This window comes from Camellia sinensis, chromosome 13 (genome assembly GCF_055761805.1).
Source record: "Camellia sinensis isolate YWXY chromosome 13, ASM5576180v1, whole genome shotgun sequence".
Taxonomy (NCBI): Eukaryota; Viridiplantae; Streptophyta; class Magnoliopsida; order Ericales; family Theaceae; genus Camellia; species Camellia sinensis.
In genome coordinates this window covers 153644341-153669468 of record NC_138973.1, presented here as the reverse complement: position 1 = coordinate 153669468, position 25128 = coordinate 153644341, and the positions used below count along the sequence as shown (strand labels likewise).

The 25128-nt window shown below is 36.2% G+C and overlaps 1 protein-coding gene across 6 annotated transcripts in view; it reads left to right on the top strand.

Moving 5' to 3' along the window:
* Positions 1 to 302: 302 nt before the first annotated feature.
* The window catches only part of LOC114277489 (uncharacterized), a 46512-nt gene continuing 21686 nt past the window's right edge, over positions 303 to 25128 (top strand). Inside the window, exons 1-6 of one of the 6 annotated variants that reach the window (XR_014349803.1) lie at positions 303 to 1891; positions 2529 to 2576; positions 2782 to 3748; positions 4305 to 4352; positions 4625 to 5173; positions 5263 to 5282. Coding sequence is in view for 4 of the 6 variants with exons in the window: in XM_082903785.1 (XP_082759911.1) it covers positions 1862 to 1891; positions 2529 to 2576; positions 2782 to 3168 (465 nt within the window). In the remaining 2 variants the exon portion in view is untranslated. Of the gene's footprint in view, positions 1892 to 2042; positions 2200 to 2528; positions 2577 to 2781; positions 3749 to 4304; positions 4353 to 4624; positions 5174 to 5262; positions 5283 to 25128 lie in introns of those variants that run through there. The other 5 variants (XR_014349804.1, XM_082903783.1, XM_082903785.1 and 2 more) reach the window with 5 other exon arrangements.

Genomic DNA, 25128 nt, shown 5'->3' with positions numbered 1-25128 from the left:
AGGTCTGTCTACTAATTGTAGTATCTTAATTTTATTGAATTTGTCATTAAAAAAATGAGCAACAAATTTATTTTTAAAAATGTACTATTTATTTTTTAGTGACAAATATAATAAAATAAAAATATTATAATTATCGAATCAATTTTATTTTTTTTATTTTTATAAATCACATAGATGAAGAATGCTACGCTGACAGAATTTTTCCCCAGGAAAAAAACTTTAACATGTGGTCTAGGTTTATTCACGTCATGACATGAGCCACAATGTACTAAAATCTCAACCACAAAATTTTCTTCTGTACTAAAATCGTTAAGTATGCAAAATTTGAACAGTCGGAGGCCAAACTGCAGCACTGTGATTCTTCTGAGTTTGTGAGAGAGAGAGGAGAGGAGAGGAGAGAGGTGAGGGGTGATGAAGAAGACGTTGAGTAAGCATTTCTTACACGAGCATACATTGGAACTGAATGATAAGGCAGAGGAGAAGTGTAGAGGGTAAGTGCAGGGCATGCCGAGAACCAATCACTGATTGGCAATACTATCGTTGTAGTAAGTGCCCTGATATACGCATCCACACCCATTCCTGTTCTCAAATTCCACTCCAATTCGATCACCACCCCTTTCATCCCCACCCTCACCACACCCTTTTCCTTTCCGATAAACTCCTTTCATCCCACTTTTGCTACGCTTGTGGTGGCAATTGTTACGGAAGAGACTTGTTCATCTACAAATGTCTCGCCTCTGATTTTGTCCTCCATGTCAAGTGCGCTCTCCTCACCCCAACCCCCACCGCAATCGCTACCAAAAACAACCACCACAACAAGAAGATTCAATTTCAATTTCAGCACCGGAAGGACCAACCCAATCACCCACATCCCTTTATATTGTGTCATAAGGATCAGAATTTGATTTATAAGTGCACTTGCTGTGACTTGGTTATTAATGAAGATTGTGTCTATGTATGTTTACAGTGTAAGGGTTTGTTGCACAATTCATGCTTATAGTTGCCATGGGAAATTAAACACCCATTTCACTCCTCACATCCTCTCGTCCTCCGCTCTCGGCCTGGCTCATATGACCGAGAGTTCATCTGCAGCGTCTGTTGCCAGAGGCGGCACGGTTTCGCCTACCATTGTTTTAAGTGCAAGTTTGTGGTAGATGTTCATTGTGCTTGTTTGATACCTGAACATGGTCATACTCATATTGAACAATTCAACCACTCCCATCCCTTGTTTTTGTGCCACAATAATAATAAAAATGAGAATCTTATTCATTCTTATACCTGCTATGCTTGTTGGCGGCCCTTGAACGATTCCATTTATTTTTGCCCTGAATGCTGTGCCCTGCTTCACGAATCATGTGCTAATTTGCCTCCAGAAATCGAGCACCTCCTTCATCCTCACCACACTCTCACCCTCCACTAGTCAAGTAAATACACGCAACATGAAATGTGGGGTATGTTTGAGCGATTGTCATGGTTTTTTCTACGAATGTTCCCACTGCAAGTGGTACATGGATGTTAGATGTGCTTTTTTGCCAAAGCCCACTATTATGAGCAGGTCTAAAATTCACCGCCACCCTCTTGCTTTGATCTTCGCGGAAACTGCTCGAGTGGGTTGCAAGACCTGTGCAAAGTTCTGCCCCCATAGCCCTTTATTCCGTTGTGTGTGGTGCAATTTCAGTCACCATGTCCATTGTATTTCAGCATTACCGCCTACCCTCAAATACAATAATCATATCCATCGCCTTACCTTCACCAATTCTCCAATTAAAGACCATCAGGATGAAGATGATGAGGCAGAGCTTTACTGTGATGCTTGCGAAAAAAGAAGGGATCTAGCACAGGCAACTTATTATTGTGAAAAATGCCACATCCTCATTGCGTGGTGTCTGAGGTATGTCCGCATTCAGTTTTATATATCAAATTAAAATTGATGAAACAGTGATTGGGTTGACTAGACGGATTTGTCCTATTAAGATAAGATATCATGAATAGATTGGTCATTACTAAATAAGATCTCGTGATTTTATTTTGATTTAAAACAGGAATTTTTAGCTATTGCAATTCAAGTCATATATCAAAGATCCAATGCAAGACCAATATAGAACAAATCAAAAGGTAGGATTAATTATTGAAGTAAATGATCATCATACATTAGTTGGCAGCCATCCTCAATAAGATATAGCCGCTCATTTCATAGAGGTTAGTAATTCCCTAATTCACCACAGTATGAGCAGCCTGATTTCTAAAGTGGCAAACGCTCTCAAATCTCAGTTACTTAACTGGATAATGTGAGTTGGTGTAAGTGTGAAAGTAGTGTGGTCCAAAGTGTCAAAAGCTCTTCTAGAAAGATGTTTTTGACATTTCCTGCCTTTTACATTTAATGAATATGAGGACGTTTAAAAAAGAATTATGGACAATGTAGAGAAGTAATTTTGTTTTAATAATTGAATTCTATTTTTTCATTGTTTGCCCCCTTTTATTCAGTTATTTATTCAGTTTCTCTAACTTTACTTTGTGTTGACAATTAGATCATACATATTCTTGAAGAAAAGTGGTCAAAGCATGAAAATGTTGAGGTAAAAATTACTTCTGTTGATGTCAACCTTAAAGCATTCTATCTGCAAATATCTTTCTTCTGCATTCTTCAAGCTCTTCTTTTTTTATTTTTTTATTTTTTTATTTTTATGTCCCATTTTTCTTTTCTTTGAACTTGTGCTTCTACTATTGCTTAATTCTTTCAAAAAGTCAGCATCTGGATTTTGTGTCTTCTGTAATTTACAGGAACCACCTGCACTGACATTGAAAGAATTTCTAGACTCATTTTCAGAGGATGAGAACAAAGAAGTGAAAGGTGTTTTTGAAGCGTACAGAAGGGATGTCCGAGGAGAAACTGGCATCTTTAAAAACATCAAGAATTCTGAGCTTAGGCACTCCGCACATTTAGACAAGGTCTCTGCACGAGTCATGAAAAAGCTTGTTTTTGAAGTTGATGTTGCAATGCCTTGGGAAAATTGGGATTCCACATCAAAGGTTATTAAGGATGGAAACTACATGATTTTGGAGAACCAGGTGTCCATCCTAAAAGTCTTGTTTTCAAAATATGGGGACTTCAGTAATAGATCAAGACTTAGTACAAAGGCAATTATGTTTTTCATAACCAGTATGTGAAGCCGTATACAACATGTGCAACACCAAGGTCGTGGACATAACTACTAGTCTACTTTTGACTTGGTTTCACTCCTTCGCTCTTGCTCAATATGCAAACTTTGAAATTATGTTTGTCATTGCCCGTTTGACAAAACTGGTGTGTGCTCACTTTGGCCTCCAAGCTGATCATGATGTTCCTGTATACCTTAACCTTGCTGGACTTAGTGTCCAGATCGCAAAGCAACTTGCAGTCATAGATTCCAAAGCACTCGCCATTGTTAAACAAGATGGAGAAACTGATGATCTCCGGAAGAAGGTAGATTCGATGCAGCTAACCATTAGCAAACTGGATGAAGCTATTCAAGAGCTTGAAAATAATAAACAAGCGATTGGAAAGAAGAAACAGGCACTTGGAAAGAAGAAACAGAAACATGCACTTGAAAAGAACAAGAAGGCACTTTTGAAGACGCGCGAGGAGAAGTGCGTAGAAAGGAGTGCTTGATTGATGCTCTTGAACTCGAGGGACAGATGGCAGGCACAATCCTGTTGTGATGTGCAGCAAAGGCTCTCCTGTTACTAGCAGCAACCGTTGTTGCAACAGGTTTGTCCTCCTTTACTCTTGCTTTGATTTGACTTTGTCATTTGAATCATTACGTATTTTGAGATAATGTCAGTTGTGAGAATTGATTCATGTTTGTGTGATTTCTTTTTCTCTGTACCACTGTTAAGAAATTGCCCCTTTTTTCAATGTCTGATTGCTTAAGAATATTCATCCTTTATTTTTCATCTGTATTGTTTATTTTAATTAACAAAATGTTACTACATTAAAAAAATAAAAATAAAAAAAAAAACAGAATGCTCCAATCCAATTTCATGTAAAATTGCATGAACATATTGCATTAGTTTATGACACTCTAGTTCAGGACACATTTTGCCTTTCGAGTATTTAACGTGTTTGGGGTCAAGATGCAGTTAAAAAATTAACTCCTGATATACAGTTTCTATGAAACTTCTTGTGAATGTTCAAAGACAAAAGATTTATGGACAATGTGGAGAAGTAATTCTTTTTTAATAATTTAATTTATTTTTTCATTTTTTGCCCTTACTATTCAGTTGTTTATTGAGTTGTTCTAACTTTACTTTATCTTGATAATTAGATCATACACATTCTACAAGAAGAGTGGTCAAAGCATGAAAATGTTGAGGTAAAAATTGCTTCTGTTGATATTGCTCTTAGAAGTGTTCTATCTGCAAATATCTTATTTCTACTTAAATCGTTTGGGTGAAAGTGCCTATGCTCTTCAAGTTCTTTTTAAAATTTTAAATATTTATATTTTACATCCCCGTTTCCTTTTTCTTTTGTTTTCTTTGAACTTGTGCTTTTGATGGGACTTAAGGCTTGGTTTGGTTTGGTTTGGTTTGGTTTGGTTGGTTGTGCTTTTTCTATTACGTCAGCATCTTGAATATTTGTTTTCAGTGCTTTTCAGGGGCCACTTGTAGTGACTTTAAAAGAATTTTTAGATTCATTTACAGAGAATGAGAACAAAGAAGTGCAAGGTCTTTCCGAATCTTACAGAAGGGATGTTCGAGAAGGTGCCATCCTCCCAAAAATCTTTCTATCTTTATACGAGGACGTGGATGAGGACAAGAACAAAAAAATACGTATGGCCGTGGCCATGGAAAAGTTAATTTCTGAAGTTGAAGTTGCAATGCCTTGGGAAAATTAGGATTCCACATCAAAGGTTATTAAGGATGGAAACGACATGATTCTTAAGAACCAAGTGTCTACCCTGAAAGGCTTGTTTTCCAAATATGGGGACTTCAGTAATAGATTGAAACTTAGTACGAAGGCAAATACATTATTCATGATGGTATCCTAAGCTATATACAGCATGTGCAGCACCAAGGTTGTGGACATAACTACAAGTATACTTTTGACCTGGTTTCACTCTTTTGCTCTTGCTAAATCTGCAGACTTGAAAATTATGTTTGTCATTGCAAAAAGAACCATCAACAATGTAGAGAGGTAATTCTATTTTAATAATTTAATCTCAATTTTCACTATTTGCTCTTTTTTATTCCGTTATTCTGACCTCACTTTGTCTTGATAATTAGATCATACATATTCTAGAAGGTGCCATCCTCCCAAAAATCTTTCTATCTTGATATTGCCCTTAAAACTGCTCTATCTACAAATATCTTAGATCTACTTGAGCCTTCTAGTGAAAGTGCCTACGTTCTTCAGGCTCTTCTTCTTCTTCATTTTCCTTTTGTTTATGTCCCCATTTTTCTTTTCATTTAAAAAATCAACATCTTGATTTTGTGTTTTCTGTAATTTTCAGGAGCTACGTGCACTAACGTCGAAAGAATTTTTAGATTCATTTACAGAGGATGAGAACAAAGAAGTGTAAGGTCTTTTTGAAGAAGCCTACAAAAGGAGTGTTCAAGGAGAAAAAGGCAAGATCTTGCTATGTTTATACGAGGACAGGGATAAGGATGAGTACGACAAAATAGATATGATCAAGGTCTTGATGAAAAAGTTTGTTTCTGAAGTTGGAAGTCACATTGCCTTGGGAAAATTGGGATTCCACATCAAAGGTTATTGAGGATGGAAACTACATGATTTTGGAGAATTGGGTGTCCATCCTAGAAGCCTTGCTTTCCAAATACGGGGACTTCAGTAAGAGTTCAAGACTTGGTACAAAGGCAACGATGTTATTCACAATGACAGTATGTGAAGCTGTACACGACATGTACAGCACCAAGATCGGGGACATAACTACAAGTCAACTTTTGATATGGCTTCTCTCCTTCACACTTGCTCAATATGCAGGCTTTGAAATTCAGTTTGTCATTGCTCGTTTGACAAAACTGGTGCATGCTCACTTTGGTCTCCAAGTTGATGATGACATTCCTATAGACCTTGAGCTTGCCAAAATGGGTGTCCCGATTGCAACACAACTTTCAGTTGTAGATTCAAAAGAGCTCAGCAATATTGAACAAGATGGAGAAACTGATGGTGATCTCTGGAAGTAGGTATCTTTGCAGCTAACCATTATGAAACTAGATGAAGCCATTGAAGATCTTAAAAAGAAGAAACAGGCACTTTTGAAGATGCAAGAGGATAGGTGCTTAAGAAAGGAGTGCTTGATTGATGTTCTAGAACTAGAGAGACAGATGGCAGGTGCAAGCCTACTGTGAAAGGGTCTACTACTACTAGCAACTACCATTGTTGCAGCTGGTTTGTGGTCCTTGGCTCTTTTGTTGATTTGATTATGTCTCATTTCATAGGAATCATTATGTACACATAACCAACCATGTAAAATAGAGGCAGAACACTCCATTGATCACAATTATTCTTCACTTTGATTCCTATTGTTTTAAATTACACTATTTGGTCTGTAAAAAAAGTTTTCCATTACAAATTATTTTTCACCCAAACAAATGGAGCGGCTCCCAAAAAATCTCAATTGCTCTACAATTAATAATGTTGCTGAAATTTTTTGTGAGACAATGCTAATTATATCAAGACTCATTTAAATTAAACAGTTGAAATAAAAATAAATAGCTTTTTGAGAGCAACACATACATAAAATAAAACCCTCCCATACTGAAGGAATAAAGATTAAGAGTTCTAATTTTGGAGCTCCAAAGAGAGCTCTAGTGATGTGGCAAGGAGTGAGGCCCACATTTGATGTGATGTGTGTGCTTATGTTTTTGTTTTTGTTTTTTTTGTTTTTTTTTTTTTTGTTTTCTCTTGCCACATCATTAGAGTTCTAAAATTAGAACTCTCTAATATTGTTGATACTGAAGTTATATCCCACTTTCTCATTTGCGACCTAAAAATTAGGCACAACGGGGGGCAATATTTTACGGGGCCAATTTGGTCATATGCATGGACAACTAGAGATGTGTTGTAGATAGCCTTCACCAGATAGCCTTGGCACCTAGTCAAAACAGTTTCAAAAAAAAAAATACTGAAAATGAAATATTAATTGAAAATGTAATTGGAATTTTTTTTTTTTTTGGATGTAATTACCAACAAAAGTAAATAAATATAGAGTGAAAAATAAATATTGGGTAAAAACAATTAGCACAAGAAGACACCAAAATTTACATAATTTAACAAACTCTGTTTACATTTACAAATATTTTTCTCATCCATTATGTTAAATAACATTTTTGTAAAATATCCACTATCATTAAAATAATACTGGCTACACCGCATCTCAAAATTAATAGATACACATAATGCAAATTGAGACTTAGTAATTTTGTTTTCTTTAAGCAAATTCAAACCCATTATAGTTGAGAAAACTTTTTCAGCGAGAGCAGCATATCATCACATTTTAATTTTTCTCCTCCATAATACAATAGATTGATTGATAATCATATCGACTCAAACCAATTATGCATAAGTTGGTGAGTTCAAGGTTTCATAAAAAAATATCTTCGTAAATTATTTAAATTTTTTTTGCGTAAAAACACAATACACACTGATAAATTCACAACTCTTCTTTGTGCCCACTACCGAAGGGTTAGGTTTTTTATTTTTTATTTTATATAGTAAATTTATAAGGCATTTATATTAAAATAAAATAAAAAAGTAAGCATCATACCAAAGAGTTAGGTTATATTATATTATTTAGATATACACTGAAACAAATGAAGCAATGAATTAAATAATTAATCCAACATAACCTTTGGTCGTTAGAGGGGATTGTTGTACAGTGCCCCCTTATATCCCATGTGACCAAGCCAGGCTGATCATCCAAATTAGGAACCCGGTGGTTAGACAATTAGAAATGTATAGTCAATGTTCTCTCTCTCTCTCTCTCTCTCTCTCTCTCTCTATGTGTTTATCCATCCACCTTCACCAGATAGCCTTGGCCTTGGCACCTAGTGAAAACAGAGAAAAATAATGCATACAAATAATGAAATATGAAACCTATAATTAAACCAAACCAAATCAAGTCTTAAATCCCATCAAATGAACTCGGTTACATAAATCCTTCTTCTCCATGCGGCCCTATCAAAAGCCATTTCATTAGTCAAATTACGTAGATCCATATTTCTATTTACAACATTAGCTAACGTTAATCTAGGCCTACCCCGTCCCTTAACACTCCTCTCTACCGTTACAGTATCGCATCTCTTCACTACTGCCTCTGTTGGTCTCCGTTGAACGTGACCAAACCATATTAATCGATTCTCTCTCAACTTATCTTCTATCGGTGCTTCTCCTACCCATTCCCGAATACACTCATTCCTAATTCTGTCATGTCTTGTCTTGTCTTGTCTTGTCTTGCTACACATCCACCTTGGCATCCTTATTTCAATCACACTCGTCTTATCTACATGTTATTTCTTGGTTGCCCAGCACTCCGTTCCATACAACATCGTTGGTCTAATAGCCATTCTATAGAACTTACATTTTAGTCTAGTAGGTATTCGTTTATCGCACAGTACCCTAGACGCATTTCTCCACTTACACCATCTCGCCTTAATCCAATGGGCCACATCCGCATCAAGCTCCCCCGCTGTTGTGATAATCGACCCTAAATAATGAAAATATTCACTCTTAGGTAGTTCTTGATTCTCAATATTCACTTCTCCTCTGCTTTCATTGTTACTGTTACTAAATTTACACTCCATGTATTTTGTCTTAGTTCTGCTTATCCGAAATCCTTTCGATTCAAGAGCTTTTCTCCAAATATCTAATTTTGTGCTAACTCCTTCTCTAGTCTCATCCAATAGCACGATATCGTCTGCAAAAAGCATACACCATGGCACGTCATCCTGAATATTTCTCGTCAACTGATCCATATCTAAAGCAAAAAGATAAGGGCTTAAGGTAGATCCTTGGTGTAACCCAACAATGATAGGAAATTTATTTGTCTCTCCAGCAGGCGATCTAATAGTAGTCACCACCCCTTCATACATGTCCCTAATCACATCAATGTAACCTTTTGTCACCCATTTCTTCTCTAACATCCACCATATTATATCTCGGGGCACTCTATCATATGCTTTCTCAAGGTCGATAAACACCATATGAATGTCTCTTTTCTTTTCTCTATACTTTTTTATTACTCTCCTCAAAAGATAAATAGCTTCCATTGTTGACCTGTCGGGCATAAACCCAAATTGATTCTCTGACACCTCTGTTGTATCTCGCAATCGGCATTCCATCACCTTCTCCCACACTTTCATTAAATGACACATTAGCTTGATTCCTCTATAGTTGTTGCAATTCTAGACATCTCCTTTATTTTTATATAGTGGCACTAAAATACTCTTCCTCCACTCATCTGACATGTTCCTAGTCAACAAAATTTTGCTAAACAACCTACTTAACCAAGCAACTCCCTTTTTACCCAAGCACTTCCAAGCTTCAATAGGGATATCATCGGGTCCTAAAGCCTTATTCGATTTCATCTTCTTAAGTGCAATCTCCACTTCAAAGTTCCTAATCCTGCGATAAAACCTATAGTCTTGGTTTATCGTATTACTGGTCATTTATTTCCCTATTGCCGTACCTCCATGTTTCTCATTTAATAGTTTCTCAAAATAATTCTTCCATCTTTCCTTAATATCTTCATCCTTCACCAATACCTTAGAATCCTTACTCTTGATGTACTTAACTTGATTAAAATCTCTTGTGTTCCTCTCCCGTATCTTAGCAAGTTTGTATACCTTCTTCTCTCTCTCTCTTTACTATATAGTCTAATGTATAAGTCATCATAAGCTATCAACTTCACCCCCTCACTACTTTTTTGACCTCCTTATTAGCCAATCTATAGCTCTTAAGGTTTTTCTCAGTTCTATCTCTCTGCCACTTTTTAAAGCACTCTTTTTTTTGCCGTAACTACCGCTTGAACCTCTTCACTCTACCACTAAGTTTCCCTAGAGCTGGGTCCTGTCCCTTTCGACTCTCCAAGCATTTCCTTTGAGATTCTCCTCATATAATTGGCCATCGAGTTCCACATAGTGTTAGCATCATCTTCCAAGTCCCAAGTACCTTCCTTATCCATTCTATTCTTAAATATTTCTAGTTTATCCCCTTTTAGGTCCCACCATTTCGTTCTACGACGCCTACTATCCTTCCTAACTTGGTATTGGCCTCTAAAACATAAATCTAGTACCAAAATCCTATGTTGAGAGGTCAGGTTCTCTCCAGGAATCACCTTACAATCATTATATTTTAGGCGGTCCATTTTTCTCACTAAGAAGTAATCTATTTGGCTCTTAACTGACCCACTCTTAAAAATTATCAAATGCTCCTCCCTCTTCTTATACATAGTATTCACCACCACCAGGTTAGAAGCCAACGCAAAATCTAAGATACTCTCTCCAACCTCATTTCTGTCACCAAAACTGTATCCACCATGCACTCTTTCATAGCCTAGTTTATCTATACTTACATGGCCATTAAAATCTCCACCTATAACCAGGTTCTCTCCTACGGGTATCTCCTGTAAGATCTCATCCATTTGCTCCCAAAAATCCATCTTAGTCTGATCATCTAATCCTACTTGAGGGGCATATGCACTAATAGCGTTCACTATATTCCCTCCAATAACTAGTTTAACTAATATAATCCTATCCCCTTTCCTAATGACCGTCCCTACATTCTCCACTAGACCCTTGGCAATTATGATTCCTACCCCATATATGTGTCTGTCCTTACTACTATAATATAGTTTAAAACTGGTATCCTCAATTTCCCTAGCTTTCTCACCCATCCACTTAGTTTTTTGTACGCAAGCTATACTAACTCTTCTCCTAATCATAATATCTACCAATTCCATCGTCTTACCAGTTAAGGTTCTTATATTCCAAGTGGCTACCCTAAACCTGTATTCTTGAACTATCTTTTTTACCTGCGCTCGTCTAGGAAAACATGGGAACCTTTGCCCATTTTTTACTGCACTCAGGCGTCGATGCGGCGTCCCTTGCTCACTTTTCGAAACACCCAAAGGCAGGCGCAACGTGTTACTTGAGGATAACGACCTAGCATTTAAACGATTCAAAGTAGGATTCATTTTCATAGGGGATCCAAACAGCTTTTTTACATGTTAGCTGTCGGCTACCTAACACACAACCCTCCTTCTTAACCCAGGCGTGGGACCGGCGGAGTTGTTAACAACCCCGGCGGAGTTGAAATATGAAACCTATAAAAAAAAAAATGGTATTTCTCAAATAAAAAACATGAAAAATAGTACCAATTAATTTGAATTTTTTTTAATATGAAACCTATAAAAAAATTTAATTGGTACTATTTTTCATGTTTTTTATTTGAAAAATACCATGTTTTTGGTTAAATATTCTTACTTCTCAATGCCTTGCTTGCTTCCTAAATTTAAACTTAAATTTAAAATGAAAAATACCATGTTTTTGGTTAAATATTCTTACTTCTCAATGCCTTGCTTGCTTCCTAAATTTAAACTTAAATTTAAAATTGCATGCATAGTTATCCATTTTGCTAGTGATTTAAGGGTGATGCTATGGAATATTTGGATGTACCATACATCAGTTATGAGGTTATGTGATTTAATATCATAACTAATATCATATAAATCATAACCATTATCATATTAACTCATAACTTAGTTATATTTAGTTATTTATATATACCATATTATCTCATAACTAAATTATTTTAATAATTTAATTTTGAATTGGCAACCGGTGTAACCGGTTACCAAACATAGAGCAAAGTAAATCAGAGTACTCCAACGGTCCCAAGTCAGTTGGCTTCCCTCTCTTGCTCTGGCTTGTGCTCTTGCTTTTCTCTTCTCCTCCCTCCTTTCTTCCACCATAGCTGAAGCTGCAGCGATTGTCGAAGACCACCAGCCCCGTCGGCGTTGGTTACCAAAAAGAGGGCAAAGGAAATCAGAGGAGTCGAGAGGTCCCAAGTCAGTTGGCTTCCCTCTCTCGCTCTTGCTCTTCTCTTCTCCTCCCTCTTTTCTTCCGCCATAGCCGAAGCTTCAGCCATTGCCGCAGACCACCAGCCTTGTCGGCGTCGGGGCCACCGTTCTCTCAGTGTTGACATCTTTCTTCATAATCTCTCACTTTCTCGACGTCAAGAACTAGTTGCTTCCATTCTAATCGAATATTCCCAAGAGATATTTTATGTAGCTCAGGTTTGTTTCTAACTCTAAACTTCATTTACATTAGGGATTTTGATTTGAAAACCCTAACCCTTATTGAATATCTGATATTAAGTTTGGTTCTTAATGAAAATTAACATCTGCAGCCAATAGTCGTGCCACTTTGATTTCAGAACTATAACTGTGAAGAATGAATATCTGATATTCATTTTTATTTTATCAGCTTTTCCCTTTGAAAAAGTTCAAAATTTGTAATCCAACTATTGGCTATTTCTCTATCTCTCTTTGATTCTATCTATAATCAGCAATGTCATTGATCACATTCCCAAATCATCCTCTGTTTCTTTTGTTTCTGCATTTTTCTCTGTTTTTTGGGAATTTATTAGTTGATCACAAAAGATGTCATTGATCACATCTTTTCTGAAAATTTATACCTTTTGTGGAAATGCTAACATCTTTTCTGAAAAGTTACTCTTTTTGTGAAATATTTTTTGTGAAAAAATTTACACATTTTATTGAATCTTACATTTTTTGTGAAAACGAAACTTACACATTTTGTGAAGTTACTTACATTTTTTCTAAAATAACTTACACTAACTATGAAAAGTTACACCTTTTGTAAAATAATTTTTTTCAAAAAATTTACACCTTTTGCTAAAACCTACACTTTTTTTTGAAAATTTACATATTTTTTGAAAAGTTACTCCTTTTGTGAAATAATTTTTTTCATAAATTTTACATCTTTTACTAGAATTTACACCTTTTCATAAATACCATATGTAAGGCACACCTAAAAAGGGTCCAAAGTTTTATCACAAAGTGCATCGACTCGAAACCAAAAACTTCGGCCTAAAAAATAAAATTCTTATCAGTTGAGCAGCATACATAAATATAATAACGTATGGAATAAAATTGAAGTCACATAAATAATAAAGTTGATATTATACTGGAGAAAACTAGTGAGAAGCTAGTAAAATTGATACTATACTGGAGAAATCATGCAAATAGGCCAAGTTTGGCATGACCTAAATAATATAAAAAGTCAAAAAGTCACTATCTTATTTAAGTCACATCATCTTATTTAAATCACATCACCTCTCTAACACATCACATCAAACCCAACCCAAACCCAACCCATATAAGCTAATAAATACATTTTTTTAGAATATCCCAAACCAACCTAATCTTCATACGGCATTGGGCGAGATTAGGGTCTCAAAATAGGAATAGACTTGACCAAGACTAGTATCGTCAACAATGTCAAGGGCAGGGAATATATTTTCACTTGAATTGTACACACCCGTTTGAGAGTTGTTTTCCAAGAAGATGATTTCACCATTACTATCATCCAAAGACAGTAAAGGTTGGAAGATAAACGTGGATGGCAGATGTGGAATTGTCACCAATTTTGTCCACGAATCTCTGACTCCGTATTCCGTCATCGCCCACACATCACATCCAATTTTAAGTTGATTAAAAATCAAACAAATACATCCTCTTAAAACCTCGAAGCCAGTGTAAAGATAACCACTATGTCTATCTTCTTGTACCTGATAAGGCATTGGAATTTCACCATAAGTCTCCTTTGTCACATCAATAGAAGCAATTCTCAAATCGCCAGGTGAAAGAAAAGAAGAAGAAGCAGAAGCCAGGGGGCCAAAATATACTGGCCAATGGAGAGCTCCATTAACTAACTTGCCAGGTGAACAAGGAGGGGGGTGATAAGGGAAATCCTGAATTCTTCTCCAAAACACGGATTCGAACTCGGATTCGGTTTCGGTTTCGGATTCGGATTCGTACAGGTACTCGTACTCGGAGTAATAGAAAGGGCCGGGGTCGTCCGAGTCAGAGTCGGACGGGATCTGGTACAAGGCCTCGGAGCAGGAGTCGTCGGATAACAAAGACCCGGAGCGGCTAGTAGTAGTAGTAGTGGTTTCCAATGTATAAACATGAACTTGGATCTGTTCAACACCACATGACCTCATCGCAAACACCTTGAAGGCATGAATAGAGTGATCATAACCAAACCCAAAACCAGACCATCCTTTTTTCATAAAAGAGGGCAACGTCTTATGCTCTCTTGTTGAAGGGTTCCAAATGTGGATGCCTGGTACCCTTCTGGTAGTCAAACAGAATAATCCATCACAACTACCTTGAATCCTGGCGGGGTTCCGATTGCTCCAAGGATAATTATTGTAGGCGACTAAGCAGCCGCTGAACGGTGGTTTCGAATAAACCGACATTGATTTGAACACGAAACCGCTATTATCGTAACCAGCAATCATGATTCTTCTATTGTTACTACTTGACGATGACTTTGACTTCCTCAGGTGTTCTCTGATGAATTGAGGAGTGGCCATTGAAGAGCACCACTGCTTGCAAACGCATCTGAATCGTAAAACAGACCTCACCGGAAGCCTTGTTAGAATTTCACTCATCATCACCTCCTCTGGAACCTCCGCTAAAACCATTTGTCTCTCTCTCGTTTTCCTATTTTTGTGATTTCTATGTATTGTGTGAACATCTATATATATATATATATATGCCTTGTGTTTTATATAGTCGGTTTGGGTGTTTCTATGTTTTCTGATTGTGTGAACCTCACGTATTTTGATAAGTTTTTGGCATTTTCAGCTATGAAGTGATTTTCTATCTATAATAAGAGGGTGTTAAAAAGAAAAAAGAATACTTTGGTATCATTACCAAAAACAAAGGTAGCATTTGATTTTATTTTAGAATCATAATTCTAATAAAAAAAAATTCAAAATTCTTCTCAAAAACTTATATCCAAACACTCTTTTCAAAACTTTATTTTTAAAACAATATATATATATATACAAATAAATAAATAAAATTACTATTTTTTGAAAAAATAATTTTTCAGAAAATATATATTTTTTATCTTTGAAGAAAAACATTTTTCGTTATTTTTTTAAGTATTTTTAAAATTTAAAAATTGAAAAAAAAAATTAATTTTTAAAAAAAAATTGAAATTATTTTTTTAATTTATCTTTAAAATTAAAATATAAAATATTCTAAATGACTTTCAAATTTTTTAATTTTTGAAATAAGAATTGGGTTAGTTAATTGAGATTTAATTCTTTTATATTTTACTCTTTCTTTGAGGAATTTTAATTGTTTAGTCAATCTATTAATTGATTGAAATATGAAATAGTCTTTTAACTGATTTAATTCTTTAATTTCATGAGGAGTTAGGAACTGGAAAGTTACTATTTGACCAAAAGCTTAAGTTGTTATGCCATGATTACTAGTGGTGAATGGGTATAGTAAAAAGATAAATAGAATTCCTAAAATGACTTTATATGTCATGTTTCTGACTAGAACAAATGATGCTTTAAAACAAATATTGTTTTGACAAATATGAACTATGGATAACTTGTATTTAATATGCATTACACTTCCATTAGCAGAACTTAGTTGTTCATTAGTTTTATGATAATATTTAGTAGGGATCAAACCTTTTTCAATACAATTAAGGTCTACGCTCGTATCAATTAAGGCAATGACTTCTATTTCATAATCATTAACAATTAGTTTGACTTTTGAATGCCATTTTTAAATATTAATTCTATTGATGATATTTAATCGGTTACTTTCTTTCTTATCATCTTCACTATTAGATTTATTAGATCTATTATCAAAGATGACACGGTATGGATTATGACTATTACTAGATTCATTAGAGGATGTGTCATTATTATTTTGAAAATCATTAAGATTCTTGTTAATTTTTAATATTGCAATTTCTTCTTTTAAGGATTTATCTTTGTTTTTTTAATTCTTTAATAGTTAGCTTGATTTGGTTAATTTCTTTTTGTAAATTTTGTAAAGTTACTTCTTTATATTTATCTTTTCTAAATCTTTCTAAAGTAGTAGCTAAACTAATAATTGGTTTATCATGATGAGATTTAATAATTGGTTTATCATGATGAGATTTATTATCGTTGTTGATTAATAAAGATTTTAATTTGTTAGTGTATTTTCTTTTTAATTCTGGATCATCTAATCTACTAATTAATTCAATTAATTAATCTTCGTCTTGTTGTGATTTACTAAGGACATTAACTTGTTTACAGCAGGTATCATTGCAACCTAATTCTATTTGATCATCCTCAGTATTATTACTAGGAGATGGGTAGTCAGAAGTATCACTATGGTAATTACTAGAAGGGTTACTAGAAAAGCTATTAGATTGATGGGGTTGATTCTGAATATTTTCTAATTTAAAGATTTCAAATATTTTACTTTGATTTTCTTCAGAGATTTGTAATTGATTAAGTTTTTCTTTTACTTTACATTTATTAGAATAATGACTTTTTTTTTTTACCACAATTATAATAAGTGATATTTTGAGTGGAAGTTGATTTTTTAAAGTTCTTATTTTTTATTTTAGAATCATAATTCTAATAAAAAAATTTCAAAATTCTTCTCAAAACTTATATCCAAACACTCTTTTCAAAACTTTATTTTTAAAAATAAAAAAAAAGTTACTATTTTTTGAAAAAATATTTTTTTCAGAAAATATTTTTTATTTTTATTTTTGAAGAAAAATATTTTCGTTATTTTTTAAGGATTTTTAAAATATTAAAAATTGAAAAAAAATATTTAAAGAGTCTAGAAAAACTCAGTAAAAACAAAAAAAAAAAATACGAAAAACAAGAAAATAGAATTTTTTGAAAAATATTTTTAGAAAACTCAAACCAAGTTGTCTCATATTTTTGTGATTTCTATGTATTGTGTGAACATCTATATACATCAACTAATAAGACTCTCGAAAAACCACTTGTTATCTAATGAGACTACCTTTGATGATTACTCAAATAGTCATATATCAACTAATAAGACTCTTGAAAAACCACTTATTAACCTCCCAAGTCATAGGAATAAATTGAGTTTAGTCACCCAAAATATCCATACAGTTGATGCAATTGAACAAATATTTAACAAATTAATTACCAAACCTTTCAAAGAAAAAGGCATAGCAGTCATAACTCAGCAACCTTCTTTAATTACTAATCACGAATCAAATACTTCCACTGATGATGAAATTAGTCATCAAGAGCAACAATTCCAATCAAATAATCTTAATAGAATAGTATATTCCAAAATTAATCCTATAATAATTAAAATATTTAAAATAAAAAATATATTTATTTAAATAAAAAATAAAATTTTCAAATATTTTAAAAACTACAATGCACAAATGTAATAAATACAGTGTACATTAAAAATAAATAAATAAATATTTACAATAAAAAATGTTTACCTTAAAAAAATAAAATTAAGAAAAGTTGTAAATATTTTAAAAAATAAACCTAAAACAATTTCAAAATACAACTCAAAACTATTTTTAAAATTTATAATCAAACACGTTTTCTATTTTTAAAACTCATTTCAAAAACTTATCTTTCAAAACACAATTCCACAATCAAATCATTATTCTAAGAGTAATTTAGGGATCCCAAATGTTTTACCAATATTTTTATCAAATATCTCACATAGGTGTGGGACTCACATAATATGATGTTGGTCTGATACCTATATAAGATATTAGATAAAAATATTAATAAAATATTTAAAATTCTACATATTTTTTATTTATTTTAAAACTAAACAAAACGGAGCCAAAACTACTTTTATTAGTAATATTTTGGTATCATTACCAAAAAGAAAATAGTAATATTTTAGCGATCACAAGAGTTGTGACAAATGGGGTGGTTTTCGCTTTATTCACGCAAATTAAATCTCTGTCTTCGCCGATTGGTTGTGGTGTGGATCATTTCCTTGGATAATTCTATAATACAAACTCCACAATTTGGGGTTGGAAAATTTCGCACTTCAAATCAACTTTGAAATTTTTTTCAGAGTAAATTTTCACACTTCAATCATTAATATGCCGAAGCAACGTATATAGCACAATTTGGATTTGGTAAATTTCCACAATTTGGGTTTGGTATAGTAACAGAGAACAAAGTAAATTTCCACACTTCAATTTGGGTTTGGTAAATTTTTTCTTGAAATTATGACCAAGCGAACAGAGAAATATACAAAAACAATTTAAGAGACTAATACGAGTAGAGTAAAATTGTCAGTTCTAATTACATTTTCAGAAAGTTTCCAACTTCTAAATCGAATTTTCAGAAATTGTAAATTTTCAAATTTGTTTCGAAAAATGCGTTGCGCACATACTCTGAAAATGTGACAAACCGAAATTGGTGTGTCTAAATTAGGTTCCATCTCGCACTATGTACACCATTGTATAAGTCCTACAAATTATAATACTAATTTACTAAATGTAAACAGTAATTCCAGAATGTGGAAATTCACAGTTTGTAATATGAACCATAAACAAACTCAATCACATTCAGTTCCATGGAATAAACAGTGGCTGTTATCGCAAACTGTTAAATCATCTAAAATAGTAATCATGAAGTGTAAGAAGATACAGCCGCCAAAATTGACTGGGACACAACGACTAGAAGACTGTAAAATGATCCAAATGCAAACACAACAACAAGGGTTCCCAAACAATTAATTCATGGGAATTTGGAAAACCACAACAAACCAACAACACCTTGTGAAAAAAAGTCAGCAACATAGATCTACTTACCACTTTGAACAATAATAGGGAAAGCAAACTACAGAGACCAATATACACTCAACCGAAGCAAGAACTACCTCTAGATTCTAACTCAACTCAATATTCGACTAATGGTAAATGATCCACACGACATGCGATCCGCAAGAATATGTGACTTAATGTTCCGGTATGAAAAAACAATATAGAGAAAGCAAGAATATTTGACTCAAACAACTATATACTTGTGTGTGTGTTGTGCTATATTTTCTTCTGGAAATATTAGTAGTTGGTAGGCGAGTGGAGGCTATCCAAACTCGCTAGACCTTTCAGTTTGCGTCCTTGGGGGGAGATTTTTGATAGTTGGATACTTGAGCATCTGCTCAACCGGATTATACAGAACCAACTTCTCTTCATTTAGTAACATTGCTTTGTATCCACCCTCAACATTGCATAGGGGAGTGAGACTGGCATAGCCAAATGGTACCCCTTTGCTGATCCAGGAAGATGTTGGGATCGGGGATCCCGCCCAAGACCTTATAGAAATTATACCAAGCAGAAAAACACATCCACACAGAAGGAGACACCATATTTAACGTGGTTCGGCCTCAAAGCCTACGTCCACGGGAGAGTAACCAGTTATCACTATAATAATGGAGAGATTACAGAAAGATTACAAAAGAGGCGGAGCTTACACTCTCCTCACTCAGCCACTCACCCGTCTCCCTCGCTCACACCGAGAGAGACGGTCTCTCCGCCTCACATTTCTCACTCTCTTTGTTGTTCTCTCACGGCTCTCTCTCTCTTCCCCTCTCTCACCCTCTCCATTTATACACATAATGGTAGGTGAGAGAGTCTTCCATGTGAGCTGGCTGCCAGCTCTCTTCTTCTCCTTTCAGTGGCCGTCCACCTTTACGGCTTGTCGGTTGGCAGCCGCCTTCCTTGACATGCTGCAGCTATCTTCACATGGAGAAGAAAATCAGCCCTCACATGGGGTGATATCAACAAATCACCCCCTCAACCCATGTGAGGTGATCTACTGCACACACTGCTGCTAATCTTGTCACACCCAAATTTCAACATAGGCTTCGTCTCCTCACTGAGACGTTACATCCCCTGAAGCTAGAGATAATACACCAGAGATACAAGAAGAGGAGGGAATCCTACATCCTCAACTCAACTCACACCACTCTCTGATTTGGAGAGAGCCTCTACTCCTATCTCTCATAGATCTCTTCCACGCTTCCTGTCTCGGATGTCTTCACTTGCTATGCTTGAACTTGGGTAACCAAGATATCCGACACCCCCTGATTGGATGTCTTGCATCCCCTGCTGAGATGCCATTGACTGTCATGCCTTATCTCACAGGACCAGTCATTGGAGCAATAGAAAACTCGTTGTTTATCCCATTGGAGCTTTTCCTTTAAACTAGCAGCCTTTGCCCTCTGCACTTCTGAACAACCTCCTAGCGTTTCCATATATGCTCGTTGTCTGTGCCTTTGTAATCCCTGATTTGCTGTCAAGTAGATTGATGGTTGACAGTAGCTCCATCTGTCAAAGCATTGTCAGCTATGCAATTTTGCATAGTGCTCGCACCCCTGGCTTTTGGTCTCTCTACGTCGTGCTCGCTTGAGAGATCTGCATTAACTCTATCCTCTACTGCCATGGAACTCAAGAAACCACCATAGAGAAAAAAAACTTGCTACTCCTTGGCGCGCACTCTTGCGTTTTACCCTTCTTAATTCCTCTGTCTGGCAGTTCCTGTGAACTTTCAACAACCCGCTGCTGCATACTTTTCTCGCACCTCTGTACGACACTCTAGCGTACCCTTGCACTGATGCACGTCTGCATTTGTGCTTCTGTGCTTAGTATGCTCCTCTGCAACTACTGTTCTACAAGTCCACATACCACCAGTACCTACTTGTATACAGTAGCTCCAACAGCCACAACATTTCCCTGAGCTTGTACTTGCTGCCAAATCATCTATCCGTCGATGAATGGTCTTCTCTTCTGATTGAACCAGATCTTCCAATGAACTCTGAAGATAATCATCTTTGCCATCCTTTGATCGCGCTCGACAAATCCTGATCTCCTTTGATCTGCCATTTGATCAAGCTTGATCTTCTTTGGTCTCCAATGATCTATCTCGATCTGTATCTGGTTGTCCAATCTGGTTAGAATCTGCCCATTCTAACCTCTTCAGTGAATCTACAGCGTTCCACAATATCCGGCAACCTTCCTTCGATTATTAAAGATGAAAAAATTCTCATGTTTTGACAATCTTTCAAAGCCGTTCAAAATTTCACTATTTTGATCTCGCGGTTGCCTCCGGAACAGTCCGTTTAGCTAGGACCAACCTTCGCTGCACTTCCGAGGACCTCACTAAAAACCATCCCCGAAAGTTGGGCCACACCACAATTTTTTGAAAATTTTGGGCCAAATTGCAATTTTCAGAAGTTTAGGGAATATTCCGTATTCCAACAGAATATTACGTCCGCTGCACCTCATGCTGTCTGCCACTTTGATCTGCCTTCTTTTTATAGAAACTCCTATTCCAGAGTCTGACCGTATGGATGTGTCCGAAATACTCCAAATAGTTGGAAAGCACTATTGGATCGCAAGAAACGGACTCCGAATGGCTTAATTCTAGCCAAAACATTTTGTATGCCTCAGATCTGCGGCTACACCTTAGGCGTGTTGCATCGGATCACTCCTTCTGCAGCTACACCTTAGCCGCGTTGCATCGGATCCCTCCTCTGCGTGCTGACGTGGCGATCACTATGCTGCCATGTGGTGATGACTGGGCTGATTGCGTGGCACTCTTTGTGCTGACGTGGCACTGACTGGACTGCCACGTGGTGATGACGTGGACGCTGACGTAGCGACCACGTGTCACCGACACGTGCTGCGTAGCTGTTGAAGCGGCGCCACGTGGCATGCGCGTGGCATACACGTGTTTCCCCCACTCACCTTCTTCCTTTCGCCGCGAGTGGGGAGCGTGCGTGAGACTGGGCCGACGCGCTGTCTGACTTCACGGCGCGTGAGACCGTGTGCTGTGACTGGGCCTCACGCGCCATTTTCAGGGAGCGCGTGAGGGCGAGTCCTGCCTCCCCTGGGGCTCTGTTTTGCATTTCTGGACTCCTCTCGTCGAGACCTTGCTCCTAGTATGCTCAAAACTTGATTTCGAGCAACCTCACTTCTAGGTAGCTTCGAACAATGCACTGTTTTTGTTCCGAAACGCACCGACGAGGCTCTGATACCACTTGTTGGGATCGGGAATCCCGCCCAAGACCTTATAGAAATCATACCAAGCAGAAAAACACACCCACACAGAAGGAGACACCATACTTAACGTGGTTCAGCCTCAAAGCCTACGTCCATGGGAGAATAACCGGTTATCACTATAACAATGGAGAGATTACAGAAAGATTACAAAAGAGGAGGAGCTCACACTCTCCTCACTTAGCCACTCACCCGTCTCCCTCGCTCACACCAAGAGAGACGGTCTCTCCGCCTCACATTTCTTACTCTCTTTGTTGTTCTCTCTCACGGTTCTCTCTCTCTCTTCCTTTATCTCACCCTCTTCATTTATACACATAATGGTAAGTGAGAGAGTCTTCCATGTGAGCTGGCTGCCAGCCCTCTTCTTCTCCTTTCAGTGGCCATCCACCTTTACGACTTGTCGGTTGGCAGCCGCCTTCCTTGACTGGCTGCAGCTGTCTTTACATGGAGAAGAAAATCACCTCTCACATGGGGTGATATCAACAGAAGAGATATCAGAATAGTCCTCCAGAACCCAGAAGGAACGATGTCCTTGTTCTTCTTCTCCAGCAATATTGTCATCGTAGTGCATCAAGCACAAACAACTATCGAAACATGCAAGAGTGTAGGGTCCTGAAGCAGCTTCCTCCGGGACTGGAATTTCAACCAAGTCTCCAAGAAGGCTCATGGCCACGATCACCAGTGTTAAATTTGTTTCCTGGGAAACAAACCAATGGATTTTGTTTTTGAGGAACACTCCACAACCAAAGACTTGTGCGCTTTTGTAGGGAAAGACCGATATATTGCTCCATCTCTTTTTTTTGAGCGAATATAGGGACGTCCAATCCTGTTTTACAACCTTGCCTATGTATAAATCACCACCCTCATCACCCATTCCAAATGATATCACCGCTTCATTCTCATTGCGAATTCCATACTTGACTCTCGCCTTTGTAGGAGGATCCCGAATGTTCTTATCAACTTCTCCAGTTGTAGAATTCACTAAGAACAGGTAGGGTGTCCCTCCTTGGGTTGGATGAGACTGATACCAGTGGAGTTACCCCAAATTCTTATACCATTTAAATTCATTAAGCCTTTACCTCGAACAGGTTTAGTAATGCCTTTGGATTCCGTGAATTTGACGGTAAAAAGGGAATCATCAGAGTACACCCACAGAGTGTAGAACTCTGCCGGTAGTTCAGCTTGGCTGGAGAGAATGCGACAATGCCAAGACGCAAGAGTTCCTTGTTCCCTCATGGTTTGCCATTGTTGAAACATCCAGGTGCGGTTTGCAAGATATGATGCTGGAATCTTGGAACTGATCTCTCCAAGCACACATAACAGCAAGGCATTCCAATCCCTCAAAGACTCATCCTCTGAAACTGAAACTGAAACTGAAACTGATGATGACGAAGAGGAAGACGCAGAGGAGGATGACGCAAAGGAGGAGGATGCTTCGATCGCCATCATCAAATCAAGTCAATCACACACTAACACTATGTTTGGGAACCTAGGAGAGAAAATAAAAGAAATAATTACTTAAGTAATAAAAGAAAAGAAAAGAAAAGAAATGACTGTGATTTCTCTCCTTTTTGTTTAGATAAGGAAGAAATAAAAGAAAAGAAATGATTATGATTTCTCTCATTCTTGTTTGGTTAGATTTCATTAAGAGAAAAGAAAAGAAATTATTTTATGTTATATTACCAAAATAACTTTTTTATATTTTTAATCATTTTATTTCTTCTATTTTTATAGGGACAAAATTGGTATTATGAAAATAGTTGTTTCTTTTCTCTCCCAATCTCTCCACTTTTGGAAAGATTGAAAATGAGGCTTATAAGAAAAATGAGTTTCTCTCCATTTCTCTCTATTTCTTCCCATTTCTCTCTACTTAGGTTATCCAAACAAATAAAAAAATACATATCACTCAATTTCTTTTCTTTTCTCTCCAAATCACTCAATCCAAACATAGCGTAAAAGATGAAAGTACCGACTCAACTGTTTCTCTTTGGAACTATTACTTACTATTGCTATTGTGTATATATATGTACAAACAAAACAAAAAAAAAATTTATTTATGTAAGAAAACTCAAAGCCTCTATTTCTAATATATTAAACGGCACTATTTATATATATATATTGGAAAATTTTCAAATCACGTTTTGGCGAGGTTGTTTTGTGTTTAGAAATCTGTCGTTCAAAGAAAATTTGAATGAAAGTTTTGCAAATTTGTTTTTTCGTATTCAAAAATATAAACCGAAAAATCAAGGGATGTATAGATTTGATTCTCAAGTGGATTTCATATTTGATTTGATTTGATTTGATTTGATTTCACGCGCCCACTCTCCACTCTGAGAAATTATCTATTGCTTTTGGAATATATATAGGTACTGTTCTAACATCATTTTGATTGGTTGACATAGTAACACTTCAATACCTTTTTTTGAATTCTTAGAGTCACTTGACAAGTGTCATCTTATGAATGGCAAAAATTATTATTCCAAAATCACTAAATAATTTCTCTATCATTACACACTACTCTCATCCTCTTTCCTACGGGTTTGAATCCTACTAATATATTTCATTCGCCACGTGTAAGCCGCATGCTGGGTTCATCACCACTCATAATCGGACACATGTCCTTTTATTTTTCTTTAACCAATAAAATTCAAACTGAGAGCACAATGTGTATTTTAACTTGTAGCACATTATAATTTCTCTTGGAGTGAACTATCGAATGGCCAGCTCAGCTGTGCTGTCGAACGAGGGTGTCCCATTATCAATTACATAGTCGAACGAGGTTGTCCCAGTTGTCAAGAACAGAGAGCGGGTCACTGATAACAAAATACTTGAAAAAGAGCAAGAGAGACCCATCTAACTTTATAGCTAAACAGTGATTCAAGAAGAAACAGAGTAGATGACCATCAAAGGTGGAGACTTTCACTTGTGGTGGTGTTTAAGGCCATGATCATCTCTGCAACTGATTACTCATATCTACCATATATATTC